General features: G+C 44.1%; 1 protein-coding gene across 48 annotated transcripts in view; it reads right to left on the bottom strand.

The window, feature by feature from the left end:
* The window catches only part of rims2a (regulating synaptic membrane exocytosis 2a), a 127,189-nt gene that overhangs the window by 77,962 nt on the left and 27,432 nt on the right, over positions 1 to 21,795 (bottom strand). For 35 of the 48 annotated variants that reach the window (XM_068569076.1, XM_068569047.1, XM_068569079.1 and 32 more), the window contains one exon: positions 14,531 to 14,817. In XM_068569076.1, coding sequence (XP_068425177.1) covers positions 14,531 to 14,817 — 287 coding nt within the window. Of the gene's footprint in view, positions 1 to 9,680; positions 10,370 to 14,530; positions 14,818 to 20,810; positions 21,291 to 21,795 lie in introns of those variants that run through there. The other 13 variants (XM_068569082.1, XM_068569063.1, XM_068569072.1 and 10 more) reach the window with 2 other exon arrangements.

Below are 21,795 nucleotides of genomic sequence, written 5' to 3'. Positions count from 1 at the left end.
GGTTGAGATACTCTCGAGCTTCATATTTGTTAGATTTAACCATTCATGCTCAAATAATTTCTGGGCACACAACAAACCCAGAGTGGGTTGTTAAGATAAAAGCTGGCCGAAACTAAAGTACTAATCTTGTTACGCTACATACCTGAATGTACTGAACATCCAATACAACTGGGTCCGACTTTGTGGTTGATGGGGTTCAGTTTACTAATGCACAGTGAAACTGTGACAAGTTCAAGTATTTTATGGTGAATGTTCATACTCTGTGCCGGAGAAAACACTGAATTTTAAGGACTGCAGTTACACATGAAGAGGGACACAAGAAGATAATGAGGGAGCCCACTTGACTGCAGCATTTCTATTTAAATGTGCCTTTGTTCCATAGCGGTACACACTGCTTATTGCCTCTGGCAATCCAGCACATTTCACGTTCATCACCGCAACAGCTATTTTTAGCACATCATTTATAAATTAACAATAATAATAACCGATCATGGTAGTAAAAGCTGTGTGTGTGTGTGTGTGTGTGTGTGTGTGTGTGTGTGTGGTGTGGACACCTCGAATGTGATGTGAGATCTAATGTATCATATAAATCCTTCTTATTACCCTTTTTCCTACAAACTACATAGATGCTACTTGTCACAAATCTAAATTGAAAGAGAGATTACTAGGGAAAGGAGATATTAGCATTCTCCAATTGCATTCATAAGGAAAGGAAGCCACTGCGGCCAAGTTACCCCAATGCGGCTGATCCCTGGGCATAATCAAATTGAGATGTATGCTACTTACACACTGAGTGCCCAGCTTAACAAACTCTGATATGGCCTGACTGCAACGTGACTGAGGGCATCGTCCAGCACACTTCACATCCTCGAGCCAACATTGACAATCTCTATCAGGTTTTATCTATATCAGGTTGAAGTCCTGCTGTATTTAAAGGGAAATTGCTCCTCAGTGGTCTCATTTGAAGAGATTCCAATCTTGCTCTTCCTTTAATTGAGCAAAAGACAGTAATTCAAGACAACAGCAGATACATTTTACAAAATGTCTGTTTTAGGCAGTAACTGAGCCACACAGGTATGGTCTTAAAATGTGCTAAATTAGGAATGCAATGTTTGAGAAAGTGCAGAACAGCAGAATAATGGGAGAAGTGTGCAATGGGTTCCACTGAAGCGACCACAGTCGATGATCTCATTTTCTGGATCCTGTTCTGGGGCTAGTTAGCAAAGCATGTTGATGAATTAATTTCTGTGCTTTTTTTTCTTCCTCCTCTTTTCAAATTACTGCTGTTCACCCCATCTTCTCATTCTAGCTTCATAGTCTCAACCTCACCAGTCTCTCTTAAGTTGAATTCAAACAGATCGGCTGCGAGAAGGGTTGCCTGGAGGCAGACAGGAAGCTGTGCATAATGGGAAGAAGGTTCCTGAGCTCTTCTCTGAAACACTTTCCCTGTCTGAGAGATGTCACCACACACACACACACACACACACACACACACACACACACACACGCACACACACACATGCGCACACAGAAAGAGAGAGAGAGCGATCACAGAGACAGTGTAGCTAAGTACAAGGGTTAGTTGAAGAAAGTTGAAGAATTTGGAAAAGCAAACAAGGAAATAGATAAGGGAGATAGCTGTCTGAAAAAATAAAATATAAAATTTTTTCGCACATATGAGATGAGAAATGTGAGCTTGGGAACAAGTTTTGCCTTTCCTCCTCGTTTGATGAAAAAGCCACTCGCTGCGTCCCTGTGTGCTCAGCAGAAAGACCTTTTCTACTGCGCTCAATGGCATTGACGAGCCACCGTCTCAATCGATGAACCCGTGGTCAGACCTTTTCAGAGCGAGCCCCAGACCAAAGGGCTGTGTGGGTTAATTGTAATTGCATAGGACAGCGTCTGTAACTCAGCGCCCTGAGCCAAGGAGTTGAACGGGCCTGGAGGGGCTCTGGTCTGAGAAAACATTCATTGTACAACAGTGGTTAACTTCAATCAGGGAGGTTTTCTCTAATCGCCTCCTTTTTGCGATTAGATCCCTAGATTTACATACATCATAGGAAGTAGCACTCTACTTGTCGGTTGTGTATACAAATGGGGGTTTTAAATTCTGTGTCATATGGATAGGGACAGTACCTGGGTCTTTGGTTTCCATTTTGATGTACCACTGCACCAGAATACAAAAAAGCCTTTAAACTTTAGTTATAGTTGTACAAATGAGAGCAGAAGGTCTACGATTTTGTAAGCGGGAGAACTGTGAATGGGCTCCTGACAGGATCAAGAGAGACATAAGAATAAATAGAAGGGATGCCTGCGAGTGAATAAAAAAAAGGAAAATCTTCAAAGTCAGCTTCTTTCCTCTCCCTAGCCACCCCTGGAGATCAGATCAACTACTATCCTAAACCTAATGAACTAGTAAACACTGGGAATTAAATGAATATTACATGGGGTTTCATTAACGCCAGCCAGCAGACTCCAGAAATAATGAAGGCGCAAAGCGGAAGCGGGAGGAGATAGTGACTGGATCTACTTCTCCTTCTTCTCCTGTTTACTCAGCATCTGCCTGCCAAAGGAGGAGGCTTTTTGATCACTCCTCGGCTGGTTTCTCCTCTCTGCTGCGAAGCAGGAGAAGCCCTGGGAGGCCGCCGAGCACCGCCAGGGCCGCTATATTTGCAACACAAACAAACTGAGCTAATTGTACGGTGCAATGTTTGCAAAATATGGAAAATAGTTAATCTGGTTGAGCTTGTGAAATACAATCAGTGTTGCGAAAGCGGATTTGAGCGCAGGGCTGGGGATGAGACGTATGATGATAGCAACGGGCTGGATAGACGCAGATGTTTAGATTAAGCTTCTTCATTATTGCTTCATCACACGGCTTCTTCAACTGTATTTTTGGTAATTGAATAAATTGGAGCATGAAATAGATTTGGATTTGAGGCACGGCAACAGGATTACGCGTAGAGGCCTTTTCCCATTCATGAAACAATGCATGCAGCTATTATACCATCGGTTCAATTGTGCGTTGGGTGTGTGGTGTGGATAATAACTAGGTTACTAAAACAGATTCCTAGAGAATTTCTGTACATATAGACCCTAAAATAGTCTTAGCCTAATGGTGGATTTAAAATGGATTCCATGCACACAGAAATAACTTAATGTAAACTGACTCAAGGACAGCGTAGCCTGAAGTATTTGTTCAGCTCTGTTGTGTGCACTGCACTAAATAAAGTCCACCTCTTGACCTTCTAAAGTCAGACTCTATAAGCCTCTTTAATCAATAAATCAAATGTAAAACCAGAATGATGAGGTTGTGAAGTACCTTGAGGAGGAAAGAGCCTTAACTTTTAATTAGCAACTCCACTGACCATCAAGATCAGAGGAGGACTTGTGGGATAGCGCTGTTAAGATCCTAAACAGACGGGGAGCTACTACAGCAAAAGCAGGCAAATTTAACCCCTCTTCAAACTGTTGTTAAACTGCCCACTGACATTGATAAATAGCATAACACATCAAGGCATATGGTTGAGAGTAAAGCACTATCCATGCGGGAGTATACAGTTCATGCATACCTTGGCTATTTGAAAGCAAGATGAAATCAGACATCTGTTTGGGAGCAGAAATAAATATGTATTTTTAAGAGAAAGAAAGACCTCTTTGCATTCAAACACATGAACAGGCAAGGGCCGCCGCATGCACTCTCACAAACAAATACAAGGACCGAAAGAAGAGCGAAGTTAAGAACCTGGGGCAGTTTGAAGATGCTCCTAATGCCCAACTGAAATAGTAGTTTTACTGGCAGGACGGTACTGTAACGCAACCATTGAAGGTTGAGGGTCACAATAATACACACAAATACATGTGCAGACCAGCCTCTTCCTCCTTTGAGAAAATCAGTCCCGCTCCATAAGCATGAACAGAGCCCAGCGCTCTGCACCGCTTGCTGTTTCTGTCTGAAAAATACACCATCTATCCTTTATTCCTCCGTGACCCCTTTCTGTATCTTCCTCATCCAGTTTCACCGCAGAGAACGAGCTGGCCGGTTGAACCTGTACGTCACCTATCTTACTGGGTGACATAACGCACATCTCTGGCCATGGCACCGCGCTGTAGAAACCTGCAACCAAACCTCTGTATAAAGACTATTTTACCTCCCTGTCTGGGCAGCAGCATCATCAGCGGCCTGGGGCTTGGGACATTAGCCTGATGCGTATCTGGCTACACCGCTAGCCTCTCCTCCTCTCCCCATCTCCCTCTCTCACTCCCTGTCCGATGCTGAGATATGATTTGGTGAGAGCAAAGAGAAGTCGGGCATATCGATTCAGCCTCTGCCGCCGTCTCCCTCGCACTATTCATCCACCTTTTCCTCTGCGCTGCTATGGTTCCAACTCTCTTCACTTTATCTCTCCTTCTCTCTCTCCAGCGTACAATCATAATAACCCCTCTCTTAGACGCCCAGGCAATAAACCAGTGCCTCCCTTCTTTCTGCGCACATCTCCCTTGGCGAGGACAAAACCAATAAAGGGCCAGCTTAATTACAGCTGCTGAGTGCCGCCAACACCCGGGTGCAACACCACGGGGCTGAGGGTGGGCTGAGCGTGGGCGAGGTGTGACGGGATGGCGGGGCGGGGGGTGCAGGTTGCATAAGAACTACTGAGGATATAGTTTGAGTCTCAGTCTGACTCCTACACCTAAACCCTCAAGACGGTACTTCATAGTACTCAGAGAGATGAAATAAAAAGTGAGGATGCTAGCCTAGAGGCAGGCTGGGAAATTGTGGGTAGGACTTGCATTCAGCAAGGCATTTAACTACCAGTAGCTCGAGCGAAGGGGCTCAGATTTTTGCATCTGCGAGGTAATAATGTGTAACTTTGAGAATGTAAAGATGGGCATTGCTGGAAAAACTAAATATACTCAGACCACTTACCGTGGATAGAGAAGGATAATAACAGGGTATAGGCAGATGTTAGATATGCTACAATCTGCCCAAGGATATATCAAGGTGGATACACCTCTAAATCATCGAAAGTGTCCAGGAGGAGCCAAAGGAGGGTCTGCTGTGAAGTCCTATTCACAGGCTTTTTCTAGGTCTGCAGTCTGTCTCCTCCTCTTTTCCTCTCTTCCCTTCCTCCTGCCCCTTTCCTCTTATTTTCCTCCTCTCCTTTCCCCCAGTTCTGTCACATCGACATGAATCTGGGGCTCCAGGGGTTCACAGTTCCTCAAGCTGCAGCTTGCTACGTCTGCCTCGTCTACAGCTCTGTCACCATGGTGACTGATGCCCGGGTGTTCCTGTCTCCTCCTGGTACTTTCTGTTGTCCTCGTTCTGTGTCCTTTCCTTGCTTTGTCTCTCCACCGAGCTCCTCGTACCTTACCTACACAAGGCTTGCTATCAATACAAAACAGGTTGACAAGAAGGCGCAAGAGTCTGTACCTTTTATGCTCCATGCATGACAGACTTGATGGGAGTGTTTAATGAAGTTACTTGAAGCCTATATAGCTATGAGAATGCATTATGTCACTTCTAATATCAATATGTTTTACTCTCTTGCAAAAGAGATATTGAACTCAATGACTACCTGATTAACTAAAGGTTATAAATGTTAAACTGCTTGCTTGTCTCTATTTGTTTATTCTATTTGTCCCAGAGGTGGATTCGGTGCAAAATGTACAGGACTAATTTACACACAAGAGACCTGAACCAAAACTGAATAATATGGAAACAAACACCCAGTCATGTCCAGATCACAGACTGTATAGAATGATGACGCTTTCCCACTCCCCTTGTACAGAAGTGAAGCCAAAATGTACTAAATACAAGAGCTGCCATCTTACACATTTGACGACATTTAGAGTCTGCACATTACTGAGCGGGCGATGGAGCCACGGCATCGAGGTCCCGCCCAGACACCCGCTCGAACCAAACGTGAGCCAAGCGTGGCCGCACATTGTCAGCAAGAGAGAATAACAGCTGTCAATCATGATTTTATAAACCTTTTTCATAGCATCAAATAGCTGATTAAAACCAAATTTTGTCAGAAAAATTATCACGTGAGCCAACATTAGCTTAATAAGAACTACCAACAATGACAGAAACTATGTTTGGGAAAGATTCTGTTTAGCCCATGTCCCATCTGCTAACATAGAGGGGGTGGTGTTTATGACCTGCAGCCAACCAATGGGGGTCCATCGAGTTGCTTCAGTGTCACGTTTGGGTGGCTGCCATGTAGTCCATCTTTTTATACAGTCTTTGGTTCAAATATTGTCCAGACCTGAGATACCGCAGCATCAGATGTAAGTGGTTGTTTCTAATAACTACTTCAATCAACACTGTAATGCTAAGAAGGAAAAACAAGTTAGCCGGCCTTTCAACATCACACTCATCTCACCTGTCATAATTAATGGTTAGTCCAATTGCCAAACTCAAAATATCTGTAATGCAACACTGCTCTGGTAGCAAACCGGGAAAGGTTGTCCACTGGGCTTACAAACACTAATTGCTTAACCAGCACAATCTATAGCTGCTACAGAAGAATGAGCTGCTTCAGAAGCCATGCTGAAAAGCAACTCAGAGTTGGCTCATGAGTTGGTTAAGAGGTCTCACAACTCATTATGGGAGTGGATTCAGGTCCAATCACTGAATTGGCTTTATAGCTGTTTCATGAAGCCCTTTCTGTGCTGTATGTGCATTCACACAAGTATGGAACTTACTAAAATCAAGTTTCTCGTTGAGTTTAAGCATTATCTATTTAGTGCGGACAATGCATGCTCCAATAACCGTCCTGTTATCATGTTGAAAAAATTCCATAAACATATCAAGGCTGACCAAATATGCATCCACCCTCCTGTTTTTTGGCCATTTTGTAAGAAATAGCTTCGCTTGCTACATGCCTTCCTTTTACTTTTTAATCAGGCTCTGCTCTGACATCAGGATTGACGGACAGGGATATAGTCACTGCAGGAGAACAATATATGAGAGTGTGGGATGAATTAAACAGCTGTGGTTATGAGGATGACTCACTAAATTCATATCCGAGATTGGCCGGCCCGTTTGCAATCATTAAACAGCGGCAATATAGGTTTTATTTAATATATTGGATTTGAAACACTGCGCTGCTTTCAAAAAAATGTATCTGTGCATACAAATCAAATGCAGCTATTCATATCCCGCTTATAGCATCGCACAGTTTGCAAAAGGCTCATCTGGGAAAAGGCTATATGATGTAAACCACAAACCAACATGTCCTCATACTTTCAACGGTTCTCATGATATCTCAAGAACAACCAAGATACGTGGTTGGGTTTAGAAAAAGATTGAGTGTTAAAATAAGTATGTTTGTTACGTAACTTGAGTGTGTGGGATTAGATAAGTACACTACTAAGTCACATAACACAAGTTACAATAAGTCAAGTCATCTTTTGGCTTCACACGGGACACAAACCAGGATGAAAGTCCTGTGTCCACATAGACTTTGTTGCACCAAATACTATGACCCCTGACTTCCTCAACTGCACGTCCTGGCTTACGATTAGGTGCATTATATACAAATCACAGTGCATTATTTTCGTAGGAATAAGTACAAACAGTGAAGGAGAACAACCTCACAAACTCAGTAATGTCCCCTTTATCACTTTATATACCAGACACACTTTGGTCTCAGGCATTTCAGGGCAGCGAGCACAAAGAGCTGTCATATAGGGTTAGGGGGAAAGGGAGGGGTGTAAGTGTGTGTATGAGTGTGTATTAGAGGGTTGGGGGGAGTATGGTTGCAGTTTAAATGTAGTGACCACTCAATTCAAAACCATTCAGGCCTTCTAAGAACAGCAGATCCCCACACCCCATTAGGACCTCTCCTGACGCACACATGCATAATACATGGCAGCTGGATCTAAAAGCATACAGCCCATTAGAGCTGGCCAAGAAAGAAACAGCAAGAGAGAGAGAAAGAGAGAGAGAGAGAGAGAGAGAGAGAGAGAGAGAGAGAGAGAGAGAGAGAGAGAGAGAGAGAGAGAGAGAGAGAGAGAGCGACAGACAGACAGACAGACTCACACACAAACAGCCCTGATCGTATGGATGGACAAGCTGGCTAGCACACACTGCCAGTTTGCAAAGAGTTTTGCTGTTGTTGTTTTGTACTGGTGAGTTTCATTGTCCTATACAGACCCAGAAATGAGTGGACTTAAAGGCTGACACTGGGGCACCATTGAAAATAAAGACACACCTTCCAGTGAGGTGCACCACTCAGCCAAATATATAACAATATGAAAATTAAGCAGTCCTGCTATTGATGACCATTCAAAGACGGTTTCTACCAGAGAGTTTTACTGAAAAAAAAAGGGTAGCGATGGAAAATAAGTTCAATTTAATCAGTCAGATGTGATGATTGCTGGATCACAGTTTCCAGGCACAGAGCCCCCTGTTCAGCGCTTTCAAGTGGCTGAGTGTTCTGGCCATGTAATGTGAGGTGGCAGGGAGCCCAGCAATGCTGTAAATTATTTCTGACGGTAGGGTGGGGGGACAAGAGGAAAAGACTTGCTGTCCCCAGAGACAGACAGTGTGTGGCGTGGAGATATGGGGCCTCCGCCTCTATGGAGGAGTAAAAAGAAGCCTGCCTGCGCGTTCTCCGGGACCCGCTGCTGCTGCAGGAACGCCTGGAGTCTGTTTGCAAGTTCGAAGCCCTTCTGCGGTCTGCAAAATGTGTCTAACATCCATGCCTGGCCAGATGAACAGGGGCCTCTCCGTGGGGGGGTCGGAGCATTTAGTAGACTAATCATAACATGCTCTGATGCATCTAAGTGAGATCCAGCTTCTGTCTCTCTCTGTCTCTCTCTGTCTCTCTCTCTCTCTCTCTCTCTCTCTCTCTCTCTCTCTCTCTCTCACTCTCCCTTTCTCTCTCTCAACACACAAGCACTTCTCTTCCAGCAAATGTTCAAATACAGTGAGCATATATTGCAGTAACACTGTAGCTAGTAAGATAGACATGCTACATTTTTCAAATAATAATAATGATTGCCCAAGTCTATCAGAGGCATCTAATGTATATAATGGGCGTGCTTGTTTTCTGCAGTTTCGTCACTATTTCATCAAATTATTCATACTTGTTACGTATAATTTTGGGGCAGTGTATGACTTGTGTGCGTGGGTAAGGAAGTGGGGGCGGGCGTCTCCACTCATTTCCAAGACTTTAAAAAAGTACATGTACCCTCTTCACCCCCTTACATTCTACTCTCGGGCACAGCAGCAGCAGCAGCAGCAGCAGCAGCAGCAGCAGCAGCAGCAGCAGCAGCAGCAGCAGCAGCAGCAGCAGCAGCAGCAGCAGCAGTACAGCACACATGCTGCAGCAGCGGTGCACCGGGGCATACGCGCACGCGCACACATACATACACGGCCACGCGCACAGCACAGGCACACCTCAGCATGGTCTGCCTAAAACGGCTCGTTTTACGTGTACGCACGCGCGCACGGCAAAACCGCGGCAGCATCACTGATCAGCTCCATTATCCAGCCAGGAAATATCTGCAGCAGCAACAACAGTACTATACTGTAGGTTGTTATTACGCAGGCTGGCTACCGATCAATACCCCACCCCCCCTCCCTCCCCCCGCACAATACCCGTTTGACATACCAACGGGGAAGCCCTTGCTCATAAATCAGGCCGTTTCTTTACAAAGGAATCACTCACCCGATGTTGCTCAACGCCTGCTCGAAGAGCTCCGTCTGCAAGATGTTCTGAGGCGCGGAGAAAGCCCCGTTGAAATGGGATAAAACCGAGCTACAGAACTGACGCAATGTCTCAAACTGCATTTTCCCCCTCCGTTTTCTTTTATCCTCAGTAAATGATCACCCCTTCGCCTTTCACCGACAACACATCCCGAAGCCTGCGCTCTCTCCGGACGCCCCCCTCCACACATAGACCTCCTCAGTATTCTGTTATTATTGCCTCCCGGGGGCGCATTAACCGCAGAAAGGACACCGAGCAAGTTCCATATTTCTTCGGCCGCTCCTGGCAAAAAGTGTCCTCAGACGAGACGCATTCCGGGCGGGATCCGTCGGTCATAATGCTTCCGACTTGGAGCGAGGGAAAGAAGGTAGCGCCGGTGCCGGTAACGAGCCTTTTCTCCTTCTCGCTGGGGCGAAAATCTCTTCTCGGTGTGCAAGGAGAGGCGAAGGAGCGCCCGAAGGATGGAAGGAGCGGAGCAGCATCCCTACGCGGCGGCCAGCAGCAGCAGCAGCAGCAGCATCCCTTACCGGCGCATCAGCTGCTGCCTCACATTCAACTCATATTTCCTGTCGCAAGCACACACTCGCGCTTACAGACGCACGCACGCACGCACACACAACGCAATTGTGCGCACCCTTTGCCATACCTCTCTATCCTCGCTCGTGCACTCTTGTATACGCGCACACCAGCAGATATAGACCACAGTGTAACACAGGGCAGAGACGCGGTGCTGTCGTCAGTTTTTATTTTTTCTCTTTTTTTTCTTTTGCATTCCATATCTGGCTTCAGAGCATCCGCTCCTCGTCAGTAGAGCAGATGACAGTGCAATACCTCTAAAAGGTTGTGTGCTGAGGAAAGGGCATACATAAAAGGGGTGTTTTCCCGGGGATTAGCCTTATTTTTCATGTTTTTTTATTTTATTTAGTTCTGAATGTAACTTTGAAGAGTCAACGGTAGTTGAAAATGTTCCTTTAAGCTGCTGATACGAAGAATTTGATTACATATTTTTACAGGACAATAAAAAAAGTCTGTGCACTTGAACGTGGAGCTATTATGGACCTTTTTCGAAAGGGTTCTTTAAATAAGCAGGAAGATGAACTATGTGTCTGTGTTCAATGTATCACCAGAGATAAAGTATAATAATACTACAAATAAACTGTTCAGCGTTCACTTGGTTGGTCAGTAACCATAATGCAGAGTTAATGAAGAGGATGCAAGATGACTATACATCCCTCTGTTAAAAAATAATCTGTTTCTATAATCCAGCCTCTTAAAAAACTTGATCAATTCCACCTCCCCAGGTCTATTGCACGCTGGAGCCGATCCCAGCTGTCAAGGGGCGAAGGCAGGGTACACGCTGGACAAGTCGCCAGTCCATCACAGGGCAGACATACAGACAAACTCCACACAGAAGGACCTGCGAGACCAATATCCAAACCCCGCCCGGGATCCGAACCACAGACCCTCTTGCTGTGAGGCGTCAGTGCTAGCCACTACACCACCGTGCAGCCCAACAACAAAAAAAAAGTTAGCCTAAATGACACAATATGTTTTATTCACAAAGTGGCCACGCGTGGCCAGCTACATTGCTACAGAGTTGCCGCCGGAATGTTGCTCAAACGCTTGTTGACGTTGTTAAAGGTCAGTTAGAGGTTTCAAAGAAGTTCACTGAATAATACTATTAAAAAAATACATACATTTAATGGTAAAACTAAATTTTAACATTAATGTTTTTACTCCAATTAAATGGAGGAAGCATTTACATTCTCATTTTATTCCTTGTCGAACAATGAACTTTAGTACACTTGCAGTTAGTTGTACACAGTTTTACATACAAGGAATAATTGTAATGGAGCTTTAAGGTATGCTCACTTTGGGTCAATGTGCTTTAGAGTTAAATTGTGGATTTGTTTTTAAATCTGGCTCAGAGTCAAACCGCTTCTGTTGTTTACTCCATTGCATGTTTTGCTGTGGCAGCATCAACAGACCATATTTTGTCAGTAATCATTTTATGAAATGACGTCGGAGGAATGAACTCAAACTTTAGAAAACTAGAAAAAAATTAACTCCACGTCAAACGTGAGTAATTTGGTGAAATTGCTACTTTCAGGCTCGTCCAGCTATGGGCCTGTTAGACTCAATAAGCATTGATGAACTGAGCGGTGCAAAGCGGGACTGGGTTGGGCTGGATGTGATAGGGCCAGTGTGTTCGTCCTCCTCCTCTTCCTCCTCTAACATTTCTGGCAGACTGAGCGGCTCTGCTGCCCGGCCGAATGAGTTTAAAGAATGCAGAATCGGAAGAAACTCCAGCAGTGAGCATGTTCCGATCCCAGTGCAATCATTGTTGTTTCATCAGCCTCGCCAACACTGCAGCTGTCCTGGCGAATCTGTGTGTTCATTGAAATGACACCTCCGAGACCAAGATAAATTAGAAGCCTTCCCAAGTTATTTCTCCTTATAAATAGACTGTCAGCTTTCCACCCTCCTCCTTTCTTCAGCAGAACAGATCCAGGAGTTAATTTAAACATTCTTTAAGATTAATGAAAGTGAGTTTTGGTGCTTATGCAGTGGGAGTTCTATTTACGGACTCACTGCTATCCATCATCAGCATTATCCTGTGTGCTTCCAGACAGCCAGTTTCCTGTTGTGTCACTGCGTATATGGGCAATGCCAAAGCGAAAATCGCTCTCCGGTACCATTTCTACCTCTCCAGCCGTGCAATCAATTAATATACAGTGCAGGGCCCGGACTGGAGCAGAAAGTGACTGTATGACTGAATGCTTGGAGCAGTCTGATCTATAGTTTGATCTATAGTCAGTCTGATCCTCCATTAACACCCCCTTAAAGCAGCCAGCCATTTGAGGAGAAGATGGATAAAGTACTTCAGTAGCACTGAGATACAAAATACTGTTATCTGCATCACTCTTAAAGGTTTACAGGGGTGAAGCTTTGATTACAATTTGCAGTAACATATAATGCTTGGCTCTTTATTGTGCTATTGTGTGTATTCAGAGTATGGAAACATAATAGATGAGAATAATAAGGACAGCACAGGTACACCATTTTACCTTCGTAAAAACAGGGGAGGAATAAATGTCTATTTTGGAGGCTATAGAGTATGTGTCTTAGTTGCGAAGCAGCCTCATTATAGTGTGAAAGCACTGAACGTATGTACACTCACCGCCAGTGAATGGGCAGGTATGCGTACATATCCATCAAAACATCCATTTGGAGCCAAATATCAGGCAATTAAAACAGACTGAGTGTTTTCCCCTGGAGCTCCTCCATGTTTGCTGGTTTAGAGCGTATTGAGAAGTAAATAGGAAATCGCAACGGCGAAGAGATGACACAGAACTAATGAGTTATGTCTCCGAACATACTGTGGGCACAGGCTGGTATGTCCCTATGCGAGACCAGTGGGGGATACGGCCCACCAGGTGTACATTTACAAGGTCAGCAGAGAATAGGAACAGGGACAGAGGCTGGATTAGGATAGTCAAATTCACCTCCTTTCCTACTGCACCGCTCCTATAAACGTGCATGTGTGTGATATAACTGGTATATCATGTTCCTTCCATAGCTTCACCACTGCCATAGTCATTTCACTTTACAAGATTACATGTTTGTAGTGCCAAACTGATGACAATTTGAGAGATTCTGGTGGGATGTTTTGATTAGTCTCCCTTAACTTTTAACTTGTCCACATATAATTAAATGTTGCCTAAGGTTGCACACTAACAAATAGCACGCTTTGTTACATCTTAGAAGAGGAAAACGAGGACAGGAGAGTTGAGACTGAAAAGTGTCTGTCCGCCTTTGTGTGGTAGAAATATATTTGGATGGGGCTGTGATAGCTCGCAGGTCAGAGTGTACCACGACGACCCAGGTTTAATTACGGCGCAGCACCCTTTGCTGCATCTCTCTCTTTCTCGCTCTCTGTCTCTCTCCCTCTGTCTCTCTCTCCTTCCCCTGCCTCTCCAATCTCTCACAAGCAAAACAAAGCAAAAATTACACTTTTCGAAAAGGAAACACTTCTCGAAAGTCAGTGCAGATAATAAGCTTTCCTTCCTTCCTGTGGAAGAAGAAAGAGGAAGGAGCCCCCATGTGGACATCAAAGTAACTACTTATCTGACACCAGTATGAAGAAAAAGGCAACCGGGAATGAGATTCAGAAACACAGCGTGTCCTTGTTGAGTGTTCTACTCAGACGGGGCATTTAGTGCATATGACGAATGGAACACAATGTTCTGCATTGGAATGCGGCGTGTTCCTGCTTTTCTGCTCCAAAAGCATCTTAATGATGCCCCATTTCCAAGCCTTGCAGTGACAAAAAATGTCATTTACCCCAAAAGTAAAGACAGTATGCATCCTAGCTGAACCTGCCTCAAACCACCTGTGTTTATGTGTGCCGTGTGCTGTGTGCTGTATGTACGAGTGTGAAGAAGAGAGAGTGGTTGGAGGACTGTTGTAGAATTGCTGCGTTAGTGGCAGTTAAAGTATCTGTGTCTCTGTCTCCTTTTATAGGCCTCATGGGCTGTATGTACAAGCTGTTTTATAAGGGGTCTTGACTGCCTTGCTTGGAGCCACTGCTCTACACTAACTAAAATTACCAAATTTCTCTGTGGTAATTGCCAAAAAGGTTCTTATGCATTTGCCTTCGTAAAGTGGCATTGTATAATCCTAAATTCTTTCATCCCAGATCAAACAATCTACTCGACATGACACAATAATGAAATCTACTGTGCTTGACTCACAAGGCGTGTGTTGTGGATGCATGCTTCCTTTTGTTTTAAATGCATATAAGAACTGACCTGTCTATAAGTGCGTCGCCGGGCGCTGAGTACCTCAGCCCCGCTCCGTTGTCAAGGGAGGTCTGTCTGGGCAGGAGCCCGCCGTGAGGTCTGCTTCTGTCTGACGCTGGTGTCAAGTCCCCTTCCTGGTAGGGATACAGGGAAGGATCCTGCAGTTTGGCCTTCTTCCCTTGCGGTCCGCCCTCAAACACGCCTCGCACCTGACCAGGCCCCGAGCCGAAGAACCACGCCCCCGATTTGGTGAGGATTTCTTGTTGTTTTCGGCACAAGTTGCATACCCACATAACCTGCAGGGAAGAAAAGGACAGTGTTGGTATTTTGGAGTGGTGACTGACAGTCTCACATAACCTATGATGAGCTGTAATGGAATTATTTGGGTATTTGTCAGGGATATATCGCTGTTGATGGGTGAAAATATCTTTCCATCTAATTTTTCAAAAACTATGTATAAGTAAACAGACTTGAAAAAAGAGTAAGAAAGTGACAATAATCAAAAACAGTATTGACAGTTCAAATCTATGAGGTGAATGATGAAATATTTTTACACATGCAGCAGCTATTGATATCATTGAAAGGTCAATGGGTTGACTATTATTATTTACACATTTGAGTCTGTGAGTCTAAATAATCCCTTATACACCTCTTATGGTGCTTTCCATGTTGAATACAAGTTCGATTTATTAATCTTTAAGCAGTTTGTTACTATTAAACTATTGCTTCTGTTTCTTTAAGCAGCAACAGTTCAGAGCCTACATTTGCAGACTTATTGAGGGTACAGAAAGTAAAGCAGTTACTATTGCAGGTAATGCACTTTGATAAGTTGAACGGAAAACAATGTCAACACTCTCTTTCTGTGAAATGGACGGGAGAGATGGAGGTTTTTATCTGCTCTACACTGCAGCTCCCCACGTTAGCCTCATCATGTCGAGCAGCAGACAGATGCCCTGATCACTACACACACAAGTTCAATAACACACACACACACACACACACACACACACACACACACACACACACACACACACACACACAAACACACACACACTTTCTCCAGGTGACCACACCTGTCTCATTAACCTAAAGTGACATGTGGCTGAGAATGCTAGGAGCTTGCCAATTGACTGACAGGCCAGACGGCCACTGCAGCCCCCCTCCCCATCCCGCCCCCACCACCACCACCACATTGCCTACTATTACAGTCCCAGTGCTGAGTCAGTACATTACTGTCATTAGTGTGAGGCAGCTCTGAATGTTGCCTCGCCCACTATCAGTTAGTTCAGTAAGCCTTGAATCAAATATAAATGTACTGATATGCTATTACTAGATTAACTAAACTCACTGTTCTGTAGCGTTGCTGGCTGCAGCCATTTGAAGGCTAGATTTGTAGCCAGCATAGCCTAAACCCCAACCGCTCACCTCAGCGGCTGGCGGGAACCAATACAGAGGAGCAACTGATGTGGAAGACACCCAAGAAAAGATCACACTGCACTAGCACAGAGATAAGAATTGTTTTATGGAGTGCCTGGGTGGAGAAGAAGAAAAGATGCAGTCGTCCAATTACGCAACTCAAAGTTCAGTCTGCAACCTAGTGTGGCTGGCTGTGTCGTCAAACGTGTCAGTGTTCATGGGTGGGAAGTCAGTGGGAGATTGTCACTGAACTACTCACTTGCTGGCTGGTCTGGGCAGGACGCTTGTACAAAATCTGGGGTTTTAATAAACTTCCACAACATTACACCCTCCTCGTGAAGCTCCCAGCTGTCAGCTGTCCGCGTCCTCCTCAGACTAACGGCGCGAAATAGCAGTGACAAGTACAGTGTGTTCGTAGTCAGCCTTTGTGATTTCAATATCTGTTTCTATGTGCGAGTAATTGGAAGATAAAATTGGCATTTGGAATCAGCTGCCAATATGTGCAAACATGTGATGCACATAGCCAACAACCATTAGGTGTCAGATTGGGCTGTTATTATGTTCATATTATATACTTTAAAATGATCTTCTTCTTTTTTAACTGTAGATGTATTGTAGATGCAGATGTATTTGTACATCTGCATTACAGCATGAACACATGGCGAATCACACAGACACATGAGCAGTAGCCTGCCTGACTATTTTTCAAGTCATCTTAAAGCTAATCAGCAAAGATTAATTATTTTAAATTTAAAATGTAGCACACGAACGGTTAGACAGTCAGCAGGCATACTGGCCAACGCAATGTTGACACACAGGCATTTATGGGCAGCTATCAATGTTAAAGATGGGCCATAACTGTGCTGACACACAATGGAGGCAGGGAGGCTACAAATTGTTCTTTATGTGTCCCAGGGGAGTGTCGCCGGTGAGGCCAATGACTGTCTCTTTAACTGGGGTCATGTCGAGAGCTCTGCAGTGAACCATGAGTCATCAGCTTAGACCCCGGAGCCACTGATGCCAGGTTTTTTTTTTTGCTGCTCATCAACCACACATCGCTTTCTGTACCTGGAAGATGCAGACATGTGCAAACTTGCAGTATACATGTACAGGCAAGCACGGAAGCTTTATTCATTTTTTTGTCCATGTGTCTGAAAATGAAAACAAAGGACTTTAGGTTCCGGTGGCTGCAGGTGCCCAACTTCAGACAGGGAAAGTCATAGCTAACGTCCCATCAGATCAGACAGGTCATCAGTACATAGAAATTGTCGGAGTTGGACCCATTTAAAAATAGGTTTGCCATATCCATCATCCAGAATAGAAATTAAAATAAATGTAGACATGAAACCAGTCCTCAAATTAATATATCAATAAGCATTGCGACAAAGAGTTGAAACCATGGTGTAATACAGATGGTGGAGGGGTGGACGGGCACATCCAAGCCACTTCAAATCTGAATAATGTTCCCAACTCATGTGAAAAAGATCCCTACTGCAGCTTGCAATCTTTATCCTAAATATAGTCCCATTAGTAATAATCAAATGTAAAATGTAGTTTGAGGTCTATTCATAAAACAGATAATGTATCACCTGTAGTTAATTACTCAATTCTGCCCTTCTCTTTCTCTCAAACGGCCCATTTCCTTCACAAAAAACTTACACACGCGAACTACATATTTACCCGTCCGAACTGCAATTAACTTCAGAGTCCGTTGCTGTGCATTTCTCTGTTCTGCCAATAATAATTAACCACATTCTCAGCTTTTCGACAGAACATGTCAAGCTCCCTTTATCTCATTAGTGAATACTTGGTAGCATAATAGTATAAAAAAAAGAAATTGTGCATGGGTCCAGAAAACGTTGAGCACACTAAGCCTCAGACATCACTGCTTGGATTTGATTTGCACTTTGGAATGGAGTCAGAATGAAAATGGATGTTTATACATTGGATAGGCAGGAAGAGCAAAAGTAAGGAAAATGTCACTGTTCGGGCTGAATCCTCAAATGTCCGAGACGTTACATGAACTAAAAAAACAAAACAAGAACAGCCTCGTTTTGAGCTTGATAGCGGTGCAATTAGAGATGAACTAAAGGGATTTGAAAGAGCTACGTGGGCCCAAGAGGTTAAAGAGTTTTATCAACTGTTAAGAGAGGCATGTGGAATATGAGCTTTAAGGCTGTAGAAAAAAGCAGCCTATGTCAAGAATGCCAAATGGATTCAAACCACATCTAGGTTGAAATGGTCTTTAACATTATATCATGAACAAATGCTCCAATCTCTCAGATTTTATAAATAACCAAAATTCAAGGAAAAATCCAATCATGCTGCATCCTGCCAGATATGCGACAGTAACAGAAACATGTTGTTTCATTCATTACACTTTTTTTTTTCTCTGTCTTTAGTCACACTGGCAGAGCCATCACACAGCATGAGGCCGCTAACGGTCCATCTAGGGAAGCAGGCCAAAGACAGTGTGAGCTCAATCCGCACTGACAGGAAACTGTAGTACCCATCATTCCCTAATAGACCACGCCGACGCGACGACTCCACAACAGCTGCATGCATGCACAATGGCACACGCAGGTCAAGCAGCTGTAACAGCCAGAGGTATGTTCGCTTTCACTGTAGCCATTCTGCCCAAGACACTACAAACACACACACACACACACCTACACACACACACACACACACACACACACACACACACACACGCACACACTCCCCTCCGGCTTAACTCTTCACGGCTGAGTGCAGGCAGGGGGTTGGGGCTGCGGCCCTCGGGCAGGGCCATTTCTCCCTGTGTTTGCACATTTCATAGTCATTGAACCTGCAGCTAAAAATAGAAAGCTAAAAAAACCTAGCACTATACCACACGCTGCAAACGGCAGGAAGATATACTCTATTAAATGCGCCATAGGCTGTTTACTGGGGCACTGAATTAAGGGAAACAAACACCCAGTGCCGTGGGATCGATAAATAATTTCCTTTCTAATACTTTCTCTTCAGACTGAAGGTGTTTTCAGGGATACCGGCAAATATAATCTTCCAAAATATGTGTGTCTGCTCAGAAGAGCGAGAACAGCAACAAAACAAAAATACACCGACAAATGGCGCCACTGAAAGACAGACTATCTTTGACAGTAAACATGTATTTATTCCAAAATGGTGTGTGCCATACAGCCTCACATAAATATGTTGTGGTTCAGATTTTTGAAAAAGAGCCTAATTTGAGCCAACTAGTCCTACTCTATATACGCTACACATAACTGTATAAGAAATAATATGGACACTTCAGCAATGTAATGTACATGTTCCCTTTTTGCTTTCCTGCTTCATTCAAAATTTCCCTGGAGGAGACACACACACACACACACACACACACACACACACACACACACACACACACACACACACACACACACACACACACAGATACAAACTAGATAGATTTGCAGTAAGAGAGAGCACTGAGCTCTCTCTTGTGGCCATTAAACTGCATTACAGCATTACTTAACAGAGGCTCCGGAGTGAATCAGCAGTATATCCTTGCAGGCATATCAGAGTGTGCCCAAATGGAAAGCTAGCTCTAATGGTAAATTAAATCAATGGCTTTCATTCCTTTTACATTCATTCATTCATAACAGTAGATGTTAAAATTGCTGAAATGATTCTGTTGATTTCACAGGAGGCGGTTTGAAAAAGGGCCTTTTCATTGCTGCCACATTCATTTTATCTGGGAGTTGACGTGAGTATCCTGGTAGGACAGTGGTCTCAGATGCATCACCCCCGCTGTCTGTCTCACAGTTTCCTGTCGACTGACCGAAAAAGGCACAGATACCAAAAAACAAAACTTCCAAAAGAACTAAAGCAAAGATTGGAGATGGCCCACGCTGCAATATTAATGTGGCAGTAAATTAACTGTCATATTGCTTAGGTGTTTTTATACTACCTGAATGGGGTAAACTGAACCACTCATTAAAGACTCATTGTTTAGGGAGTGGAGTTCTCCTCACTACATCTGGGTCTGGACTGAGTCCATTTCAAGCACAGGCAAGGATACTATCTAATGCACTCTTGGGCAAATTGTTGCCACAGCTGGGGGTTACACATATCCATAGCCATGAACGTTCAGATGTATCTTACTATTATTTTGAGGAGCAGGACAACATTGCATGAAGTGAATTTGATAGTATTGTTCTCTACAACAATGCATACTGTAATATAACTAAATCAAATAAACAGATATATACGTTTTGAATTATTATATGTTTTTGCTCTATTGACTTCTCCAAAATAAAAAGTTTACAAGGCGTTTTGGTGTGATTCATTTGGCGGCCAATCAGAATGAAATGGGAGCGCCCACATTCACATGCTCCAACGCTGACGGCACGTGGTGAATTACATTTTAATGAGCTTCTAATTTTAGTGTGTGGCGCCAGTAATAATAATAGACTTGATGAATATTTATGCTCCTTGTTTGAAGTTCAGAGACATGAGGAAGAGGAGGGGGAATACTGTACCAATCCGGTGGTTTTACACAGAAATGTCTAATGACTGTCAGACCCACATCCCCTTCAGCCTCTCTCAGACCTAAATAAACGCGTTAAGGCATTTGACAAGACATGATGCGCGCTGAATGAAACCATATTCAGTATGTCATTTTATAAAAGCAAAAAAAGAAGGTCAGCAAATGCTGCAACAAAAAAAATTGACAAAAGCGCTCCGTCTTCAAAGGGACGTGCGAATGGCATCGTTTGCGGGCGGGTTGTCTGAGACCTACTCCCCGAGAGAGCTGAAATGGTCACATCTCTGACAAACAAAATGACCGGGGAAAAACGCGATGCAGTCGCAGGCTCGTGCTCACTCAGCTTACCCATGGTGGTGCCGCTGACGGAGAACGTCGTGGCGCGGTGCGGAGAGATTGCCGTGTTTAAGTCCTTGTAGTCTGGCGACGACTGTCCGCAGCTGCTGAAGAACGAAGAAACAGCCGACCTTCAGCACCGCGGACAGCTCCGAGTCCAATCAACGGGCTGCCTGCCGGTCAGCGGGCTGCTAGGAGCACCGTGAAGGTTACAGCGGGGACTGATCTGAGCCAATGAAACCAATCGCAGTCTTCTTCTTCGTCGCTATCGACAAAGCAAGTACAGCGTCGAAAGGCGCCAATATATTGAATGGGAATACCGGATTCCGCTCTTGAATCGTTACACTGGATCCATCGACCCGCGTCAAACAATCCCAGACTCAATGTCAGCACGGAAGGGAGGAAAACACGCGAGCCGAGCAGCAACGCGTCAAATTTCGTTCTGATTCCCACCACCGCTGTATTAGTTGGTCTGTGTGCTGCCGGAGTTGATGGGAGCTCATTACTTATGCGGTGCGTCCCAGCTCTGCTCCCACAGATAGTCCAATGGACGGAGGGAGCAACGCGGCGACGCAGAACACCGACTGGCCGTCCGTTAGCTTTACCGAGCACACGGTGTCATTTCCGACTCAGCCTATGCTGTGACCACATATTAGGTTTAAATGCAAATCAATATATATATATATATATATATATATATATATATATATATATATATATATATATATATATATATATATATATATATATATATAAAATTTTATTTTTTTAATGTATTTTTTTCTAACAAATGGAGGATTCAGTGAGTCATACAGTGACGATCAATTAAATAACTAGAAATGGGGGATGCGCTGCAAACCAAACTAAGCACGTTATCACCTGAGAGGTGGAAAGCATGCCCATCATCTTTCCCATGTTCATAATTTTGTCTAATATGGAATTAAGATAACATCGTTAGCACCCTTTAAACGTCACATTGCTCGAAGTTCTCGTCACG

This window comes from Clinocottus analis, unplaced genomic scaffold (genome assembly GCF_023055335.1).
Source record: "Clinocottus analis isolate CAN_PGR_092001 unplaced genomic scaffold, fCliAna1.0.p SCAF_9, whole genome shotgun sequence".
NCBI lineage: Eukaryota > Metazoa > Chordata > Actinopteri > Perciformes > Cottidae > Clinocottus > Clinocottus analis.
Note: the sequence above shows the minus strand (reverse complement) of the source record. Positions and strands in the feature narration are given on the sequence as shown.